General features: G+C 41.6%; 1 protein-coding gene across 4 annotated transcripts in view; it reads right to left on the minus strand.

The window, feature by feature from the left end:
- The window catches only part of grid2 (glutamate receptor, ionotropic, delta 2), a 723,252-nt gene that overhangs the window by 153,708 nt on the left and 547,910 nt on the right, over positions 1-21,634 (minus strand). For all 4 annotated transcript variants that reach the window (XR_013492025.1, XM_078170661.1, XM_078170662.1 and 1 more), the window contains exons 9-10: positions 13,709-13,810; positions 2,630-2,827 (exon numbers count right to left, since the gene is read on the minus strand). Coding sequence is in view for 3 of the 4 variants with exons in the window: in XM_078170661.1 (XP_078026787.1) it covers positions 2,630-2,827; positions 13,709-13,810 (300 nt within the window). In the remaining variant the exon portion in view is untranslated. The remainder of the gene's footprint in view (positions 1-2,629; positions 2,828-13,708; positions 13,811-21,634) is intronic.

A 21,634-nucleotide genomic window follows, 5' to 3' on the forward strand; every position in this document is an offset into this window, starting at 1 on the left:
CTTGAAGATACTGCCTGATGCACAGACACTGTTTAATAAACATTGCTACACACGGCTAAACAGAACTGGAATTGCTATGTCTCTTTTGGCCAAGCTTCTCTAACCTGGCAACAGTAACTACAGGAAGTGGGACTTGGGATCAGTCCAATTGCTTAAGGCAAATTTACACCGACCTCTATTGCCCTTCTATAGTTCTGGTACTGAATGGAAAAAAGCCCTGTTGTTGTTATTACTGCCTTGGCCTATTTTGGGGAAAAAAGAATGGCGTGACTGTAAGAAACAGAGGTGAGCTCAAGGCTTTTGTTGGCGGGACCCCACATGACTACACTCAATGAATGTTTTAAGCAACCAAGGCCCCAGCGGAAGAGTGAAGGGCTGAGAAACCATGAGCTATTCAGTATATTCAGATGCTTCTTGTAATGAGTACAAAAATATTGCATGTGCTGCTACTTATTCAACTTTTTTATAGTGATATTGATCCCAAAACTGGCTGTGTAGTAAAGATGAAAGATCCCTTTCCTTGTGGTCTGTGTCTCTGCTGCCTACTTTCTTTCTGCGGCTATGAACAGATGGATCACATTATCAAACATATTCAGTACTTTGACAAAATAATCTCCAATATTCACTCGTGTTTGCCAATGGCTGCTGGAAAAGCTGAATAGACAGTCAGACAAGAGACAGCTTCAGCATCTAAATTGAGGGCAATAAAACTGGCAGAATAAAAGATTGATTTGCGAGTTTGTTATGCAGCAGTGAAAGTGATGCGCTTTGTGCTAATGGAGGAGTTACCTCAAGTAACCTGCAATCTATGACCGCTGTGGTAAAGCTAAGGCCTTTGCATTCCCCTCAAACTGTAAACCTCTCCATCTTTGTAAAATCCACATTCACAGCTTCGCAGCCAGTTGAAAAATGTCACCGCCACTTTTCAACTTTTCACTGAGGCAGTTCAAGTGTCTGTCAGAAGTTATGCATCAGATACTCGAAGCTACTTGAAGCTAGTCAAATTATCAGAAAGCCGCTGTTTTCACCCGTATGCAATATGACATCTCTGAATTTTTGAGGTCAGCCTCTCTCATGTCCACTTCAGACTACATGTTGCAATAGTTAGTGAATGAGTGTCTGAATTTCTCTCTCCAATTTAAAGAAGTTAAAGTCAGCTCTATGGTAGCCTAATGCAATATTTGCTTTTGAAGTGACATGATTTCAAGTGGGAATGTTATGATGGGACTCCAGACTGTGCAAGCTCAATCTAAAGGAGGCTATAGTTCTACTTTGCATAAGTGAAGCCTATGGCATGTGTCTGCTTGCATGCATGCTTCTTCTTCTTCTTCTTGTGCATTGAAGTGGTGTGTGTGCAAAGATAAGCAACAAACTCTCATTTCTATATTCTCTCCACAGCTTGAAGGCATACTGTGCAGGATTTTTTCTAAAAACAATGTATAGACTCACACAAAAAAATCCCTCTCAATCATCACCTATGACCCACTAGAAGTGTGCAGTGGTGACTGAATCTGCCGAGACTCTGCCCTATGCCTGTATTTTCTTCTTTTGCAGTGGTCAGGATGTTTCTACGTTTTAATTTTGGGCAATGGTGGCTAGCCCCAAGCCCAAAACTGTGTGCAGGTAAGACCTAGACTTTATGAAAAAGTAGTGATCAGGTAGTAGCAGCATGTAAACAAGTGGAAGCTACAAAGATCTCGGACACAGTGCTGACAGAAACGCAAATAGGCAAACGCCGAGTGAACATAGCTCATACTAAAATGAGAATAAATTTTGAGGTGACATGATTTCTAGTGGGAATGTTATGATGGGAATCCAGACTGTGCAGACTCAGTCTAAAGGAGGCTGTGGTCCTACTTTGCATAAGTGAAGCCTATGGCATGTGTCTGCTTGCATGCGTGCTTCTTCTCCCTGTGTATTGGAGTAGTGTGTGTGTGTGTGTGTGTGTGTGTGTGTGTGTGTGTGTGTGCATAGAGAAGCAACAAACTCCCATTTCCATATTCTCTCTACAGCCTAAAGGCATACTATGCAGGGTTTTCCTGAAATACAATGTACAAAAGAATCTCTCTCAATCATCACCTATGGCCCACTAGAAGTGTGTGGTGGTGTCTGAATCTGCCGAGACTCTGCCTTATGCCTGTATTTTCTTATTTTCATCTCATTTGCAGTGGTCAGGATGTTTGTATGTTTTAATTTTGGGCAATGGTGGCCCAAAACTGTGTACAGGTAAGACCAAGACTTCATGAAAAGGTAGTGATCAGGTAGTAGCCACATGTATACAAGAGGAAGCTATGAAAATCTTGGACATGAGGGAGTCTGGGGTCTGCTTTCACTTTCACTTTAGCTGGTAAGCATTGAAGGAGAAGAGAGGATGAAGAGCAGCACAATGAGTTCGCCTGCTTCCTGTTAGACGGGTAGGTGAGAAGCATACGTACAAGCAGTGTAAGGATGAGGGGGCAAGTATTAAAGTTGCATTTACAAACAGCAACCAATAACTCCTGCACAGTATACCTGCAAATCCTCATTTATCCAACCCACATCACTGTCCTCCAATATTCCCCTTCATTGTTCTTGTATTGTGTGTGTTTGTGCGTGCTCATATGTGTTTGTGCATGTATTTTCTCCTCACCTTAAAGACCAGTTCACCCATCAGTCCGTTCCATTGACCGTCAGGCTGCAAGCTGCCATATTTGTGGTCTGGGGCGACGTAGATCTCGTACTTAAAGCCCAGGTAGTTGGACAGAGCATCGAGGACGTCAATAGAAAAGCCCTGGTACTTCTTTGGTTTTCCCAGAACGTTCTCTGACACCATTACAAACGGCTCCTCCTGGAAGGCAAAGATCAATCAGCGTGTCAGTAAGTCAGTCAATCATCCAATCAATACAGCATTCATTCAAGCATTAAATCACCCAATTACTCAAGTGGTCATTATACCACCACAAGTGTTCATCTTAAAGGACGGGAGAATGTCTGCGAGAGCCCGCATTACACATACAGTACAAGTAGGTCACGTTCAGCACATTCTTATTTGCATTACTAAGTTTAAAACAATCAGTTAAAAGCCTGAAAGTAAAAATAGATGTCAGATTAGTGTTGTCAAACATACCACTTAAAGGTAAGCTTAAAAAAACAGCTTGTATAAAATTTCCTACCACCAACAAATCAAGTCTTTTGTATTTTAAGACAAAAATCTCAATTTTCCCTTTAACCAACACATTGCTACCCTTGAAAGCCATATTACCACCCCCGACTTTCAACATTCATTAACATCCTGGGTGTAACAAATGGGTTAAGTTACCCCTCTTTTTTTTAAGGTATTTTCATTGATAATAAAGATGCACAGAGCATCAACAAACAAACACAGAACCCACAAGACAAAAAGACAACCCCACCCACCAACTCAGGAACAGAGAAAGCCAGAGTAGCGAAAGGAAACCCAACAGACAAGAACAAAAAATAAATAAAGAAATGAAAAATTAGAAATTAGAAATAAATAAATTACTTTAAAGAAAAAAAAGATTAAAAAAATACATTAAAATCAAAAATAAATGTAAAAAATGGGGAAAAAAATTACGACAAAATAATTAACTTGTGTGACATCAGTAGGGGAGTACAGCATGTTTCATTACAATTTTTCAGCTTCCATATTTGCTACAAAAGTTTAAAAAAAATGGTTGCCAGGTGGCTAAGAAGTGTGCAGTTGATCCTTTAGTAGTAAAAAAAAAAAAAAAAAAAAAAAAGGATTTTCTCCAGTTGTAAATGATTCATAACATCCTTAATCCAATGTCCACATTCTGGAGGTGAAGAGTCTTTCCATTTACACAGGATGAGCCTTCCGGCCTTTGGGCTCTACTTACGTTAATCCCAGAAATTAAATAGTTTTGGACATGACCAGAACATGTGACATTACATGCACGGCTAAAGACTGTTTACACCTGTCACACGTAACATCAACATCACTGCTAATCTTAGCCAACCGAGTTCTGGACCAGTGGAGTCTGTGTATAATCTTAAATTGCACAACAATATGTGCTTTAGTCACCCTCTGATATGTAAACGGCCAAAGCCGAGTGTGATGGCCAAGGCCACACAAAGTAAAAGCCACAAGTGGTAATATTGTTCACACACTCACCTCACTATTTTAATAAGTACACTGGTAAATTCTATTTGAAGGCAGCCACACCGCAAACAATTCATGTACAAATTTAAGTCCACAGTCATTTTAGCCATACACTGTTTAAATGGAGTGCACACGTTTTCAAATTGTAGGGTTAGCTTGAGTAATTTCCTGTCATATTAATCATTTTTGGCCTTCTTTGTTTGAGTTACTGTGCTGGTGGGAGGTCTCTTCCTGCAGAAGCAAAAGACGTGGCCAAGGGCAGAGAGCTGCTAAATCCCGCGGCCAGCTCACCAGGCAAAACCATCTACTGCCATGTCAGAGGAGGGATTTGGGCGTTTTTCCTTTGTATTAGCTCTAGCTAAAAGTCCATTTTGTTTTCCCCAATTTGGGTTACATAGTTTGGCCAAGCCACTATATATGGTCCCTCAGGTTTAATTTTATTAGCTCAGTTTGTTCAGTTAACACTTGGTTTTGTTGCTGTTATTTTGAGTATAGTTCTATTTTGCTGACCTTGTTTAAAGGCCTAGTTTTTAAGTTCCTGGTCTGTACTGTTTTTGCATCTTTTGGTTAAATAAAAACTCAACTTTTTCCACAAACCCCTGTTTTTACCGTTGCCTCACAGCTTAGTACCTCACACCAAGTAAAATATGTACCACGGGGGTGACCTCTAGCTCACCAGGCAGAGTGTGTGCCCCATGATGAGTCCTTTGCTGCGGCCCGGGTTCGACATCGACCCGTGGCCCCCTGCTGCATGTTATCCCCCCTCTCTATCCCTTCTTTCCTGTCTATCTATGGCTGTCCTATCATTACAGACAAAACCCCCAAAATAGTCTCAAATTTTCTTGGTTAAAAAGTGGACTGCCTACAGCTCTATTGTGACACTGACTATTTAAAGCATTCATTTAAAGTGCATTAACTGAGCAGTTATTTCTGCTTCCATTGGTAGCACATTTCAAAGATATTTCCTTTTAACCAATATGGTAAAATAGTGAAAGATAAAAACAGTGCTCTGAAGTAATTCCACCTCCTGTTGTTGTGAAGGCAAACTGGCTGCTGACAAAACTGATGCAAAGACATGCTGTACTTAATATCTGTCCATGTGTTAAAATTCTTAGCTAAGTGCTGTCTTTTTTTGGGGATTAAAGGAGAAAAATAAGACGTACCCCCTCAGTTTTGTTTTGGCTATGGCTCCTGAAGTTCCCTACTCAGCTTTCTTTTTATTCGCAGAGGGAACATTGCTTAATAATTTATTTAAATATAACCTATTTAACATTTTCAAGTGAATTAAAATGTTGAAAATCAATAATCGCACCATGCAATTCAGCAGATTTGTTTTTTATTGGTTCATTTTGAAATGCGCTCGGGACGGCTGAACCTCTTGTTTATCAATATCACCGTGGCATCTAAAGGGCAGCTTCCTGTTGAGGTTAAATGACATCAAACAACGCTGACATTTTAGGCAATTAAGTGAACACAGAGCAGGAAGTAGCATGGTATTTTTCAACAAGGAGAGCAGGAAGCTGGTAAGAAACTAAATTGATGTTTACTTTTATTTACTGTTCTTGGATTGAGTGTTTCATTGAGGAGTTTTCTCTTCAGCTCCTGTCTGTCTCGCCCTCCCCTTCCTCCCTCACCCCTCTTTTTCTCTCTTCTTTAATAAATCCCTATTGATGAGTGAAATGTTTTAGGCCAATATGTCTCGCAGATTTATGAGGGCCTGCATGTTATTGACTGGATACTGGCTGCACATTAAGCACACACACACGCACACGCACACACACACACACAAACACACATGCAGGCTATGCTACGCATTAACTTGGCGGTTTCTAATCCTCGCTAGCTGCTGCTGTTCAATAAGCTATTAGGCAGTGAGTGGACATGAATGCCAAGTCCCTCTCTCACCACAAGCATCCATCCATCAAGGCAGGAACACCCAGTGCACACACACAAACACACCCGTACATACTGAATAACCCCCCAAGTACCACTGATTGCTTCCCTATGTGGGTACTTTAAACCTTTATAAACAAACATAAACACGGTGAGGAAAAACACGGCTGAGGTTGTTGTACAAGGGAACTGTTACGTGTCATTCTGTGCCGTTATTGCCATTGTTGTGTGTGTGTGTGTGTGTGTCTGCTCTACGTCTGTGTGTTCTAGGTGAAGCTCACTAATGACTGACTGAGGGCACCCGTGTGAAGATGAGGGCCGGGTCTATATAAGTGGCTTCTTACTCTGCCCACATTCTCTCTCATTCCCTGACACAAGACACAACTTTCCCTTTGTTCTCTTACGCCTCCCATACACTTGAAGACTTTGAAGAGACTTTTAAAAGACTAAAGCCTGACACCGTCTCACATCTAAAGACAATGTGAGGTTTTAGTCACAGACTATAAGATTTTGCAAAGACTGGGGATCTTGTAGAGTCACTATTTGCAAGACTACAGTTAGATCCCTTTTGTGATTATTCCCGATCCTGATTCTGGTGGAAAATATGACACCAAACTCCCTTTTTAGAAATGTGACATTTTAACAATCCCGATGTGTCCACAAAAATGCTTAACTCTAGAAACACAAGCTTAAAGGTGTCATATGTCGACAATATTCTTGTCAATTTGGCTGGAGAGAGCACTTATTCATTACTGACAATGTTCACGTCATTTAACTTCAGTATTTGCATGAGTCAAGATTAAAACCTCAGGATAATATTTAATGATATACTATATAATAAAGATGGACAACATGACAGCTCCCCGAAAGTGAAGCCAAAATATCTCAATCGCCCCCTGGTGGATGGCTGCAGTACAGCTCATAAAGCCCATCCCTGCCATGATAATGGAAGGGACTGAGCCAAAGTAAAAACTCAAAATACACAGATTTTTTTTTTCCCCACAGATGGTTTCTGTCATTTTAGGTAGTTCTTATCATGCTAATATTTGTTCAAGTGTTTGTTGTTTGGTTTTAATTTGTTATTTGATGCTACAGAAAGATGATTTGACATCAGGATTGACAGCTATGTGTGCCAATCGGTGTGCTCCTGATTTTTTGTGCTGCTTGTGATTAGTTGGATGGGTGTACAGGCAGGAACACGATATAACAGAGATCATTACTGTGCAAACTCTGGCTCCAAATGATGTCACCAGTGCAAGATAGCAGCGGCCGTACCAGGAATATTTTGGCTTTAGCTTTGAACAGTGGGAGTATTTTGTAGAAATATAAACTCTTATTGTGTGAAATATGGTGTACATGACCAGGCATACACTTATTATACTGATGTGACTTCAGCTAAATGATTTGGCATGATTTTGGCCAAATTTGGTTATGTGAGGAGAAGCAAATGTTCTCTGAGCTGGTTGTCTGAATATCGGGAAAACAGCAGCTTAAGTGACAGAAAACCCCTTTTAATGTGTACTGGAAAGCTGTAGGTGTGTCAGCTGATACTGCTTGTTTGTCAGACACTATAAATTATCATGATGTACTAATTCTTTGGCTTCTCACGAGTGAACCCTAAAATGTCCTATCCTGTGTTCTGAGTCTCTTTATTCCACAACAGGAGTAAGTAAAGATGTGACATTCATCGTTATGTATGGGCTATGAATCAAACATGTTTGACTTGGGTAGGTCAAGACAAGGAAAAGACTGAGTTATGACAGCTTGGCCCGAGTTTTATGACGAATGATAACACAGGAGTGTGCACCAACTGAGGTAAAACTCTCATGATTTTATTCTGACATTGGAATCATGTCTGTGACAGATGACGAACGATAACACAGGAGTGTGCACCAACTGAGGTAAAACTCTCATGATCAGACCCTTAAGAAGACTTTGGTCGATACGCGTAGGTCTGTCTTGTTGCCTTTGCTCTAATAAAAGTTACTTTATATATATTTTTACCTGAAGACGGAGTGCCTCAGTTTTTTTTCCTTGGTTGTCAGCATTTTTTTACAAACAGCAAGACTTCCTTGGTTTTTTGTTCACTCTCATGATTTTATTCTGACATTGGAATCATGTCTGTGACAGTGAAATCACTTGAAAAGTCGTGTAGAAGCCAAAATTATCGTTGTCTGAGTTGACCCTATCTAGTGGCCATGGATGGCTGGGGATAAAGCAAAGGGAGGCTGCCTGGAGGGTGTGGTCGGAGCAGAAAGAAAAGTCTTTGACTCATATCCTCAAGGCCTGGTGCAGAGACTGTCCTTGGTTTAATTTTTTAAGATTAAAATATACATCTTCTGAGTGTTGAATTAATTTTTTGTTCACAATAAATTCTGATTTGTTTTTTGGAAAATTTCTCTGTGGACACAGGATTTTTTGGATGTCTCAAATCAGATATATTTTTTTCTCAGCCACCATAGTGGATATGTAGGAACAAGAATAACCACTACAAGTCGTTTGGTGTAAGTCTGGCATTTTTGTTGCATAAAACTGTTTTGTCCCTCCTTATGCTGAAACTTTCAAGCCGCTCGTAACAGTAGCAACAACAAAATGGACCATTTGCCCAAGTCTCAGTACTTCCGAATACACTTCTGGGGTGAATGTTCACATTGGGAGCTCATTTCTAAGAGAAATCATGCCTTAGCTTTGATGACATTTTTAGAATTAGCTTGGTACAAGTGAACACAGCGGGGGATTTAGATATCAAGGCTTCATTATCAACTGTTTTGCCAACACATCACATCACTCAGTACTTTTCCGGCTTGAAGTTGTATGAGTGTATTCACTCCGTCTTTATTGCACATTAATATCTGAAGGGTAGGACAACAGGCGTCTAACGAGAAAGGCAACTGTCAATCAGTCCAGGGCCGTGTCATATGGTTAATACCTTCGCGGGAAAAAAGAACAATTCAGTAGCAAAGACTAAAGAAAAAAATGTGGGTAAACAAAGAAGAAAAAGACGACAACATGTATACAGTTTGTTTTCACTTGATTGTTTGATGGAAAGCCATATGTAGAGAATTGAGCTGTTCCTAAAAAAAACCTGCAAAGATTCTCATTTCAAAACCCTTTCAAATTATTCCTCCTCTATTTCTGTTTTCTCTGTTTTCCCAATAACTGCTCTGCTCCTTGTGCATTGATTGCTTTCCAAATAAACAGGCTCTCTGGTATACAGTGAAAACACCCCCTGGCACACAAGCACACACATCCATACTGTACACACACATGTAGATGCATACACACACGCCAACCCACAAGCGTTTGCTAGCTAATAATGGAACACACAACCAATAGCAGCGGCAAATCAATACAAGGCTGTGCATGTGCAGCTCTGCGTAGGTGTGTGTATGTGGGGGTGCGAGTGTTTGAAAGTACTGAAAGCATGTTTGGTATTTTATCCTATTATGGTGCACTGTAGGTACAGAATGCATAAAAGCAGCTCATGTCTCTCTAGTGTCTCGGAGCCAACCCACGATTTCAGCTTAGCTCACTGTTCTCTGGCAAGGGCACGGGTTGTTTGACACAGATGTCATTTCAAGTTGGCTGTACGGTACATGACAGTTCTCTCCTTCACTTAGACATCAACATGAATGTACACCTGACTAGATGGACACATCACCCGCTGGACTGCCAGTGGGCTTTCCTTCTCTCGCTCAGCTTGTAAAACATGGTGGCTATCGGGGAAACATTGTCAGATCTCTCTGAAACGATCCAGTCAGATTGTTTTTTAAAGTAAATCTGAAGCAAATACAATACAGAGTTGTTTCAGTTTGGTTTTGTGAGAGGCAACGAGTGATGTAATCGTCTAAACACTTCCCATAGCTCACTGGTTGGTCTGGCTTTGAGCTGCCAGGCTCAATCGATACTCAGTCAATGGTTCCCAGACTGAAATCTTGTCACGAAAAATTATCATCTGAGATGTAGTCTGGCTTTGTGACGCTAATCTGTCTCCCCTCCATCTCTTTTCTCCCTCTCTCTCTCTGTTGATATTTTGCAGTCCCTTCCTTTCCCCTGCCACTCACCAGCTGTGATATACACCATTTGGCATCTTTCCACACCCCAGCATCCCCAGCTTTCCCTAAACATATGTCTAGGACACCTCTTCTCTTTCCATCCATCCATCCGTCCACCGAGGCTACAACACTCCCCACTTGTCATCCTTGCAATATCACCTCACATCCCTCTATATCCAGCAGTCCTTCTCTTCCATCTCCTCTTTGTCTTTCCAATATCGCTCCCATCTCTTATTCCCCCCATCACTCCTCCTACTCCTTGTCCTCTATTCTAATTCCTCTGGTGCAACTTTATCCCCTGTCTCCTCTTGACTAGAAACACCACATGTGGTCTCAGCGCTGATCAGGTGCTTTTGGAGACATGATGGGGACAAGGAACAGCAATTTTCCACACAGACTAAGTAATGGCATTTGAAGAGTCCTCCCAGGGAATGCTGGGCGTGACAGTGTCGTGGTGATTTGTAGCAGTGAGCATATTGAAAACACAGTCACACACATTTGGAAAGCCCTGCCAGTCTCTGCAGAAGATCAGATTTCTATTGTTACAAAAATGAATTTTCCTTCAGCCTGTGTTTGATAAAGATGGAGGATATGTATCAAAAAACAAACAGACAAGCAGTGCAGTACTCTGTCACTGTGATTAATATGGATAGTGCAACACAGATTTTTCTCTTCATCCTTCCAACAGTTCAACAGGTCCAACAATTATATCAACAGTGAAGGTAAATTGTCTGCTGTGAACATTTCAGGGCATCCCTTTGGACATCAGCCACGAACGGCAATGTCTTAGACCAGCGACCTTTCCTGCATTTCTCTCTACTGTTGCTACATAATGAAGGCATACCCCATAACATCACATTATCTGAATGGAGCCTTATTAATCGTCATTGGTCAGTTAAGCGGGATTTATACTTCTGTGTTGAATAGATGCCGTACATATGGCGTGGGTTCTGGGCTGTAGCCTGATGTGCACTTTCCCGGGAATGTAACTACACTGCGTGGGAACAGTAAGCTGAAAACCATTTCCTGCTATGGAAACAAAGCTTTTATGAGATGAGAAAAAATAATTGTGAAGACAATAAAAACCTATCAAAATAGCATTGTGGGAGATTTATCCTGGCTTCATATGAGTACAGGAAAACTCCACTAGCCACTAGGCTGATTTATGAAAAGTAAAATGTCATAGACTTGGTCTAATAACATCAGCATATTGTGATATTGTGGAAAAGTCTGCTAGCTACTAGGCTAATTTATGCAGAGAAAAATGTCATAGGCTTATGCTAATGAAGTTCAGCGTAAGTTCAATCAGGAAGGCTTTCTTTGTGCTCATCCATTCACAATTCTCTTCCACCCACTCCCACTGCTTCCTCTAATCAGCTGACTGTGGGTGTCCACTCTAATAGCTATCCAATCAAACTTTACCACAATCTCTATCAGCCAATGCTACTGCATAATTTATATGTGCTCTCTCCTCTGCTGCTGTCAGCTGTCATTTTAGGCAGAACTGTCGCAACCTCCTCCACCCTGTTCACCTCCAGCCATTGTATCCAGAGTCCAGGACGAGGTCAACAAACACTCATTCCTCTACTCATCCAAACCAAACTATGATGGAGAAGATTTTTTTTATGTGTGTTCTAGGTGTATTTTGAATCAGTCAAACTTAACAGCATTTCACAGAAATTAAACACAGTGTCATAGAAACCCAACTGTCAAGTAGTGTTTCGAAAGTGTCATTACAGAGCGACACAGACACACCAGCACAGACTTGTGTAGGCTACAGCATAGGCTCTGGGTAGAGCGTATGCACAACCATAAATCAGCCCTTACTGTGTGCCTTATCCTCTTCCAAAGTTAAACTTGAGGTTCATTTGGGGAAAACACTGAGCGCTCTTTCATTATCTCCAAAAATGTGAACTCAAGTTAAAAAGGGACATCTTCTGCCTTTGGCTGCATATTTGGGCTGCAGTATATATTCACATCTTGCTACTCATAAATGTGGAGTAGGACCAAAGAAATGTGGGTGCACCCTCAAAAATTAAGGAGCACTGAGTATTATGAAAAAATCAGCAAAAGATGAAAACTCAGCTGCTGAGGTGAATCAAACTAAATTGCAAGTCAGTGAGTGGTAATTTAAAGGCCGCCTGATTTCGCACCTTCAGAGTGTCACATCTAAAGAAATCAACTTCCTGAACACATCATTGAAATGTAAGCGTTTAAAAGCATCTAATTAAATTCTTAGCTGTAAAATATCAATTTCGGTCACACTTGTGATCAGAATGTATACTCTACTAACCCCTGTAGAGGACCGTGAACACATAATTGTAGTGATGTAGTCATTCCTTGGTAACATCCATTTAATAATCAATATCGCCTCAGCCAATCAATAGCATTGATGTCGAGTCACTGGCCCTAATAGCGGTATGATCTCATCACTAATTAACAAATCAATAACTATTCAACAGTCTGGAAGAGAGAATTGAACGAACAGATGCTTTTACAGGTTAATGTGTTCAAGTGCACGTGTGAATGTTCACACACACGCTTGTTTGTTTCAGCATGTCTCAGGGCATGAGGGTATGAGACCATCGCACCTTACAGACAGAAAAAAAAGGCAGAGAGCATAAAAAGCCAAGGGCACCACAGAACAATCTGTTCCAAAGGTCCCTTTGGAAACCTCCACATAATGCACACACACTTAGACACACAAACACACACGCACAATCAGGATTTCCCCTCCAACCATTCTCACATAAAGAGAAAACAGTACATCCGGGCAGCACCCTGGACACCTCACTCTATTTCTATCTATTTCTGTCTTTAGGCCCTCATGAGGCATCAGTCATCTCAGGTAACACACACATTTACACAACCGGAGATACAGAACATGAAGGGTAAAAAGAATAATAGATGTGTACATACACCTATACGAGCCACCCTACACCATTGATGGGAAAAAGGGCGACATTCAAAAACACAATCCCTGCTCTTTTCCCCTTTAAGGATGATGGAAATCAAAGACTAGAAAAAAAAATGAGAAAGAAAAAAAGATAGCCACAAAGATGTCTGGCATTATCTCTTTCTTCTCTGCTTCTCACTTCAAAGACGGGATATGAAGAATTTACAGCAGTGAATCTTTAAAGCACTCATGGGATGTACTCAAATCGATGCTGCAGGCGAGACAGAAAGAGCTGGAGTCTCACTATCATCAGGACTCCAACGGTCTCTATCATCTAGCTGTCAAATGTCAAGATGGATGCTAATGAAATGATGACAGCTTGGTCCATTAGCGAGTTCACCTTGTTACTTTTTCTTTGTGTTTTGCCTTTGTCTCATGAATGTTTGTCTGCCATTTTCCTTTCCCTTGCACAAGCTCTCAGCCTGTCCGTCTCTACATCTCCACAGAGACCGAGCTGAATGATGGGCAGAAAACTAGACAAAAGGACAGATTTACAATAGAGCAAAGGCTGAAGTCTGACATGCCAGCAGTCGTCACAACAGTCCGTCTTTGATTCTTCAGAGCGAACAGCAGGATGATTTTCAAACAGGGAACACTGAAACTGGTCTTTTTTTTTTCAGAAATCACAGTGATAAAAAAAACTCCATGCATACACAAATAAAAACACAGGTCAGCTATACTCACCAGAACAGTGACGACTCTTAGCACCACTCCTCTCATATTATTTTCCAATTTCCTGTCTGTCAGTGTGCCGTTCAAGCCATGAACTGGGTCCCACGTTGCCAGCTGCAATGTGCACAAACACAAAAACACACACACAGAAGTGTTAGATTTACAGACATCAGAGACACCGGATTGGGTTTACTGAGCGATAAACTGTAGAGACGAAAAGAGGCAAATGCACTTTGAGCACTGAAAAGATTTAAAAACAAACAAACATCACTGTGATCCAGACGGGATACTTATTTAATTTAGTCAGAACAGAAATGAGGTGTTACAACACAGTCACAAAGGACAGTAACCTGATAATTGCAATGCCTTAGTCTTTCTAATGTTCAACGTTTGAACACACTCTACGTGTATGTCAAATTAGTTTCCTATACGCACCAAGGTTTGATCCTGGTGCATTGGGTATTGCTCCTGTGGAAATGATGGTGAGTTTATTTTATCCAAAGGCGCTTTATGAATCTGACCCAGACTTCTATGTCTATCAAATTGCATCATAAACTTACAACCTTTTCCCTCCAACCACATTATTTATGTCCCAAACCATATTTTCTTCATCTATACGCTGCCTCCTGCTTTCAATAAAATATTGTTTTAAGCTTAAAAGATCAAACTAGCCTGCTTTCCCCGTAGAGAGAGAGGTAGTAGAGAAAAAAAGGAGAAAAAAAATGATTTAGCTGTCTGCTATCCAAAGACAAACACATACACAACCACACACACACACGCACTGTGATACACACAAAATTGGCAAAAAACATGGCTTGATTTGTGCTTAGAAGAAAATGCAAACACACCAGAGAAGCAGAGGGCATGCTGCAGAGGGAAATACGGGATAATCCATTTCTCTAAAGCCTGAAGACACTGTTGAATGTGCATTTCTCTGCCAATTCTGATCAATTCCCTTTTGGGACCAATACTAACAGTGAAGCTTAGCTAAACTGGTTTCTTTTTTACGCCGTTAACATTTCATATCCTGTTTGAGTTATTGTTGACAGAATAGAAAGCAGCAGTTTAACTCACTCCTCCGGTAGAATGACTTTCCTTAGTGCGGTCAGGAGCAGGTTTCTGCATTAGACGCAACTACTGTACGATTGCGACGAACGATGACAGCAGAAGTTGACAAACAACCAACAGCCAATTAACTTTAACAGCTTTTCATTTGTTTATACTGTAGAGCGGTGCCCTAAACACCCATGAAAGACCTCAACAGGTGTTTTTACTGACTTTGCCTAATTACATCTCTTCCTAGGTCTGTGTGGATGTGCTTGATTGACATCGCACTTATTTTCCCATTGTCAGTGTTGTACATGAACGTGCTAAAAGAGTGCTTTTATTGAGCATCCTCAATTTCTGGTGAAAGGTGAAGTGACGGCATCAGTTTGCAGCATGTGAACTTTAATGTAAGCTTTCATGCAACAGCTTGCAATGCTTGTTTCATGGCACCTCAGGATTTACGGCACCCGACATGCCAACAAAACAGCAGACAATGCAGCTACCAGTACTGCTGAAGGAAGTTTATATTGATATTTACAAAAAAAAAAAAAAACTTTTATGAACAAATTAGTAAGTCACAGATTCCATTGAAAAAAAACCTCACATTTATATGCATATATGAGTCCGAAAAACAAGTCTAAATGTCTTAAGGGCTATATCGTAGGCAACTGGACTTGCTTGAGCTTCTTAAAGACATTTCGCCTTTCATCCAAGAGGCTTCTTCAATTCTACATCTTCAAGTAACTCATACAAGTCCAGTTGCCTCTGAAATAGCACATAAGATCCCCATGACCTGGATGAATCTTCACCGACAAGTCCGAATGTCAGCCACATCAGCGATAAATCTGAAACAGCACACTGAGTTGAAGCATCAGAACAGTTTTGGAAACTATCTGCGAGTGCATGATGATCACAAGACTTTTTATTTCACTTAAAAAAACAGAAGACATGAATGTAAACTAGCTTATTTTTGGGACTGTGAACTTCCAGATTCAAACTGTAAACTATGAACCTGAACTAGTTCATTTAAATCAGTGTGAACTGAACTTTAAGCTACCTCTTGTGAAGTGTGAATGTGCACACCACTGCCTATTGCACCAGTGGACAGTTTTACAGCATTCTTATTAATAGATAAAATTTGTTGACCTCTCATAGCTCTGCCAACTTGAGCTTAAACCTAATCAACCATAACTTAAAGTCTGGGTAAAGCAAAATGGATATGCCTTCTGAGTTTGTTACTCCATAGAAAAATATTTTATTAACTACCCAACCAAATTTGAATGATCACAAAAAAATTCCAAGTATATGAAATTCGGTTTCAAAATGGTAAAAACAAACAAAAAACAAACAAAAAACCTGCATCCTCTGCTCTGAGACGTCAAGGGCGTGTCAACTGAAGGCACTAATCCTAAAATCTAGCTGCTGCACAGTAACAGGCTTTTGTAAGCAGCTAACCCAATAGCGCACACACAGTCTACAGTTGCACAGCACACATCCCCCAAGCCGAAAAATGAGTGTCAGACCCTGGCAACAGACTCTTGTTAGCAGCTCACCAAGTAGCACACAGTCTATAGTAGCATGGCGCACACATCCCAAGAGCCGAAGAACGCGTACTGCTCCTCAGCGACAGACTCTTTTTTAGCGGCTAACAGCAGCTAACTTTAGCACGGGTCCATGTCATTGGTTCGACAGCCCATTGGTTCGACGTCCCATTAGTCCGACTGTCCGCGGTGCTGAACGGCTCGCGGCGGGCGTATGGTGCGCCGCGACCGGCTTGAGGCGGAGCAGGCTCACGGCTTATGTGTTTATGACTTTCTTTTTCATTTTAACCCACACCATGATCTTTTCCTGACCCTAACCAAGTGGTTTTTGTGCCTAAACCTAACCAGACCTTAACCACAGGACATCATGATGATTTCAGAACGGACTTCGGAACAATGAGTTTAATATGGTCGGAACAATGGGCTGTCGAACCAATGGGCAGTTCCCCTTTAGCACAATGCACACACCCATAGCAGTAAGCAGGAACTGTCAGCAGGCCCGGTCGCTAATTTTGGCTAAAGGATGAAAAGGTACATTAGTGATGGCTATTTTGTTTATGTTGATATGATTGTATTATTTAACAGTATATTTATCAGACTGAAAGAACCAAGAGAGCTTGTAGAAGGTGGCGAGCCCAGCGCTAACATACAGGGGGGGATGTTTGTTGAGGATGGCTCCTGTGCCTCAGCGAGCCATGATTATAGGCCTTCTCAAAAAGTCCTGGACACAGAAACGATGAAAAGAAGTTAAATGGTCTGACTCCACAATGCAGCACTGCAGTTTCCAGTCTTTTCATGTTTTCGACAAGTATTTCTTATGCATATGATGTGTCAAGAAATCACTGATTTTGTTTTACTTGGATGTGTGGGGTCTTTAAAAAGGTCAGAGTATATTTTCTTTTAAAGCTCCTGCACAGCCATTATCCACCCACACAAGTGTTTTCTTTACATACTTCACCAGATTATACCTCTTCTCAGGACTGAGTAGGCATGTGCAGAGAGTTTGACTGACATGTCTGCACCTCCTCTTAGCTTTATTGCATCTGTTGGGGCGGGAGATATCACACCTTTGTCATTCTTTTTGGTGCATCCAGTCCAGTGACCTCATATAATTCCCCACATAGCTACGCTCACCTTCAGTGTGAGCAGAGGTCTAATCAGCCACAATCTGTGACACACCTTCGAGGGTGTTCAGGGAATTTAACTCTCCAGTGCATCATTACAACATTGCTGCGATTTCAAATCATGAAACCCACTGATTTACTGCTTGTCTGTCTGCATTTATGTAACTCGCACAGATAGAGCCAGGTATAGATTATATTACATGTTATCCTCGTATCAGCCTGGGGGGGGAGATGTGGAGCTAGAATCTGAGCCTGAACCCTCTCCCACACGTTCAAAATCTGTATCCCCTACTTTTGTTTTGTTCTCTATTTTATAACATGCAGAAAATAGAGGCATTTGTAATCTTTTGTTTCTCTGAAGATGAGTCAACTAACCTTTATTTTTTAACACAGAAAAAAAAAACAACTACTGTTGTACTCTTCTCAGTACAATCCCACTGTCAATACGGCCTGTGATCATAGTGAGTGAATGTGTGTGTGCACTCTACTCCCGACTCACATATGCTGTCTGTAACCCTGCCTGGTTTTCTGAGTGCACTATGTGCCGTGTGAGTGTGTGTGTGTGTGTGTGTGTGTGTGCGAAACGCAAAAGACAGAAAGGACACACAAACTAGAGCCACACATGAGAAGGCATGAGATTAACAACGTTATGGAAGAGAGGAGGAGAGACAAGGAGAGATGGGGAGCACATATCAGACAAACAAGATACTGATACATGGTGAGCAGCGATGATGAGAGACATTGTAAAAGGTGAATTTACAGCACAGCAGCTGTTCTAAGTGCTTGTAAAAACGTGAGCGTGTATAATCAATAAAACATTAGCGGTGCAGCCAAACGGCAACAAGAGAGGCTGATATAGCACAGGGGGGGGCTTCCACTTTACATTCATACCTAAACACACCTGCGGGAAACAACTCCAGCTATGTATGCACACATACCATACAAACACCTGTGCACTAAGCTAAGACAAAGTAAAACACACACACACATAGAAAAAAACTGCATATAGCTTATGCAGTCCACTCATCAACCTGATTATGTTATATAACTGGCAGGTGTGGGTGTCAACACTGGCATGGTGTCAGTTTTCACAACTTAACTGTGACATAAGCTCATGGAGAAACACAAGATGACATGCTTGTTAGCACAGAGGTCCACATGCATAAACATTAAAAGCATGCAGGCACTAAAAAAAACAAGCCACACATGAAGAGACATACGACGTGTACAATATGCCTGTGTTGTCTCCTGTCTGTCCTTCAGTAACATGTGAATGGCAAACGTGATGCGAACACTAAAGTTGGTACTTAAAAGAAGGAAGATTGCTAAAGGTAGTTACATGGACTGTTTTCAGTATTGTTGACAAAAATATTAATTCATCATTACATATCAATTGTAAGCATTTGAGACGGTTTGAATAGCCCTTTTCCTTAGTATCGATAAAGCTGCACTCTTTCACTATCACTTATTGGAGGCGGCTGTGACTCAGAGGCAGAGTGGGTCCTCCACCTATCGGAAGATCAGCAGTTCAGTCTCCGGCTCCTCCAGTCTGCATGTTGAAGTATCCTTGAGCAAGTTACTGGACCCCAAATTTCTCCCAATCACACTTTCAATCAGTGTGTGAGTGGGTTAAAAACTCAGTAGCAGATGACACCTTGTATGGTAGCCTCAGCCACCCATGTGTGAATAGGTGAATGTGACTCATAGTACAAAAAGAGCTTTGAGTGGTCAGATGACTAGAAAGGCGCTATACAAGTGCAGGTCCAATTACCATTGTTAAAGGCCCAGTGTGTAAAATGGGTTGAAAACAGTGACATCAGTGGTCAAATTCTAGATTGCAGGGCTCACTCGCTCACCCCTCCCGTCGGGTAAATGACGGTGGCCTCGTCGGGACAAAAAGCCTTGCGCACGACTTTTTCAGGAGTAGGTCTATCTAGCGACGAGGTGAATGTTTATTTAGAAATCTAAACCATGTTACGATATTGCAATGAATCACTCACGAGCAGGAGACCAGAGGAGCGTTCGGGAAAAAGGCCTGTTTATTTGAGCACTCCAGAAACTCCGGTAACACTCCACTCTGTCCCAAATTCTGACTCTTCTAGCGTAACAGACACACTTCATAACTTTACACACATACTCGTTTACCATACCTAGCGGGGACCCCCCTCCCCTCTCTGCTCCACCAATCTCCAGCCCCCGCACACTGACTGACAACGTAGCCGGTAAACAGGGCTCAGCTGTTTATTTAGCCTAGCAATATCTCCGGACTATAGTAGCTGCAATGGACGACTTTGAACGAGATTTTGAAGAGTTTGTTGTAGCGGACACAGACCCAGAGCCATACCTGTTTGAGCCGGAGCACACAGATGAGGAACTCCATGTGTTTGATGCTGAGCGGGTGAGAAGAGAGGCTGAATGCACAGAATGGGATTCGGTGCTACTGCTACCATCGTTGGGGAGATATATCACCAGGAGGAAAAGCGCCGCAGAGAGTGCATCACAAGGAGTGAAGTTGCGTCTTCTTTTCCTCGCAGATGACAGTTCGGGTTCATTCTCTCCTGTTGCGTGGTAAGTGTGGTCCATTCGCAAACTTTATAACTAAAAAAACTTTTCACTACTCTCTATCGATGAACTACTAACACTCTCTGCTGTTTCCTCCTCCTTCTTCCTTCCTTCTGCTGTCTTCGTTGGTTCATTTATACACGCGAAAGGCGTTCTCTGGCTGGCTGGATTGTCCACTAGGTCTGCCGTACATACATGGCGGCGCAAGATGGCAACCTCTCTAAAGCAAGGCCCTTGCTATATATATATATATATATATATAAAAGCATAATTATAAGGCTACGAAAACCAAACAAATTTTATTTTATAGCGATCATACACTTGTATAAACATATTAATGGGTAGAATATTCAGATTCAGATTCAGATTGACAATAAACCATGCCAAATATTACACACTGGCCCTTTAATGTTCAGTACAGTCATTCTGCCATTATATTTATCTCCCAGTTGCAGGCCATTGATTTTGAATACCAATTTCCTTTCATTCATTCATTTTCCATAACCACTTACCCTGTATCCTGGGTCGCGGGGGGCCGGAGCCTATTCTAGCTGACACTGGGCGAGAGGCAGGGTACACCCTGGACAGGTTGCCAGGCTATCACAGGGCTGACACATAGAGACAGACAACCATTCATGATCACATTCACATCTGTGGCCAATTTAGAGTCACCAATTAACCTGCATGTCTTTGGGCTGTGGGAGGAAGCTGGAGTACCCAGAGAAAACCCACACTGATATGCAGAGAACATGCAAAACTCGCACAGAAGGGTTCCACCACCCTGGGGTTCGAACCATTTACCCTTGATCCGAAACCGGGAACCCTCTTGCTGTGAGGCGACAATGCTAACCACTGCACCACTGTGCCGCTGTCATCATTGATGTTCCCCGTTATATAAAAAAGGCATTGTTTCCAAAGCCAAAGTGGACATTCTAGCGTCATGAAAACACTGGTCCACACAAAATAACTTAAACAAACCAAATTTTAAAAAAGTGTGGTACTGGAGGTATCTGTCCATCAATTCACTTTGATGACAGAGAAACAGTTGTGAGACCAGACGTCTTGAGTGGGACCAGTGGAAGTGTTTTTAATAAAGCATGGCAAATGCAAACTGAAAACGTGTTGCAGAGAGTGTGTGCTCCCCTTATCAGCCTATTCAGCTGTTTGCTTGTTGAAATCATGACCCTTGTCTTTTGATAGTGCGGCTTATTTGTGGCAAAGCACTGTGGAAAAAGTTATGAACAGTGAAATGTACAGTAAGTGGGTGAACCTCAGTGAACACACCTGCCAAAGCACAATGTATTCCAGGCTTGTACTAAGCTGTTCAGCTGCATGGCACTGAGCCCTAGCCCTTATATATAAAGTCAGTGTGAATATACACGAACAAGATTTACAGATAATGACAGCTACAAAATCAAAAGAGGGTGGCTCTGTATTATTTATCAGTATTTCCTGTACTGCCTCTGGAAGACAAGAATTGCCTTCTGCTGTCATTTTAGCCTTAAGCAAGACAATTAATATTGATTCCTCTGGACTGCGTTAATAAAACAAGAGCTGCTATAAAAGACTACTTTGAAAACTATGTTGGTCTCTAATGCCTGTTCCTCCAGCTATCAGTCAATAAAAACAACATCGGTTTCTGCTTTTGTTGAGGTGCTAAATCC

The sequence above is a fragment of the Epinephelus lanceolatus genome, chromosome 9 (assembly GCF_041903045.1).
Source record: "Epinephelus lanceolatus isolate andai-2023 chromosome 9, ASM4190304v1, whole genome shotgun sequence".
Taxonomy (NCBI): Eukaryota; Metazoa; Chordata; class Actinopteri; order Perciformes; family Serranidae; genus Epinephelus; species Epinephelus lanceolatus.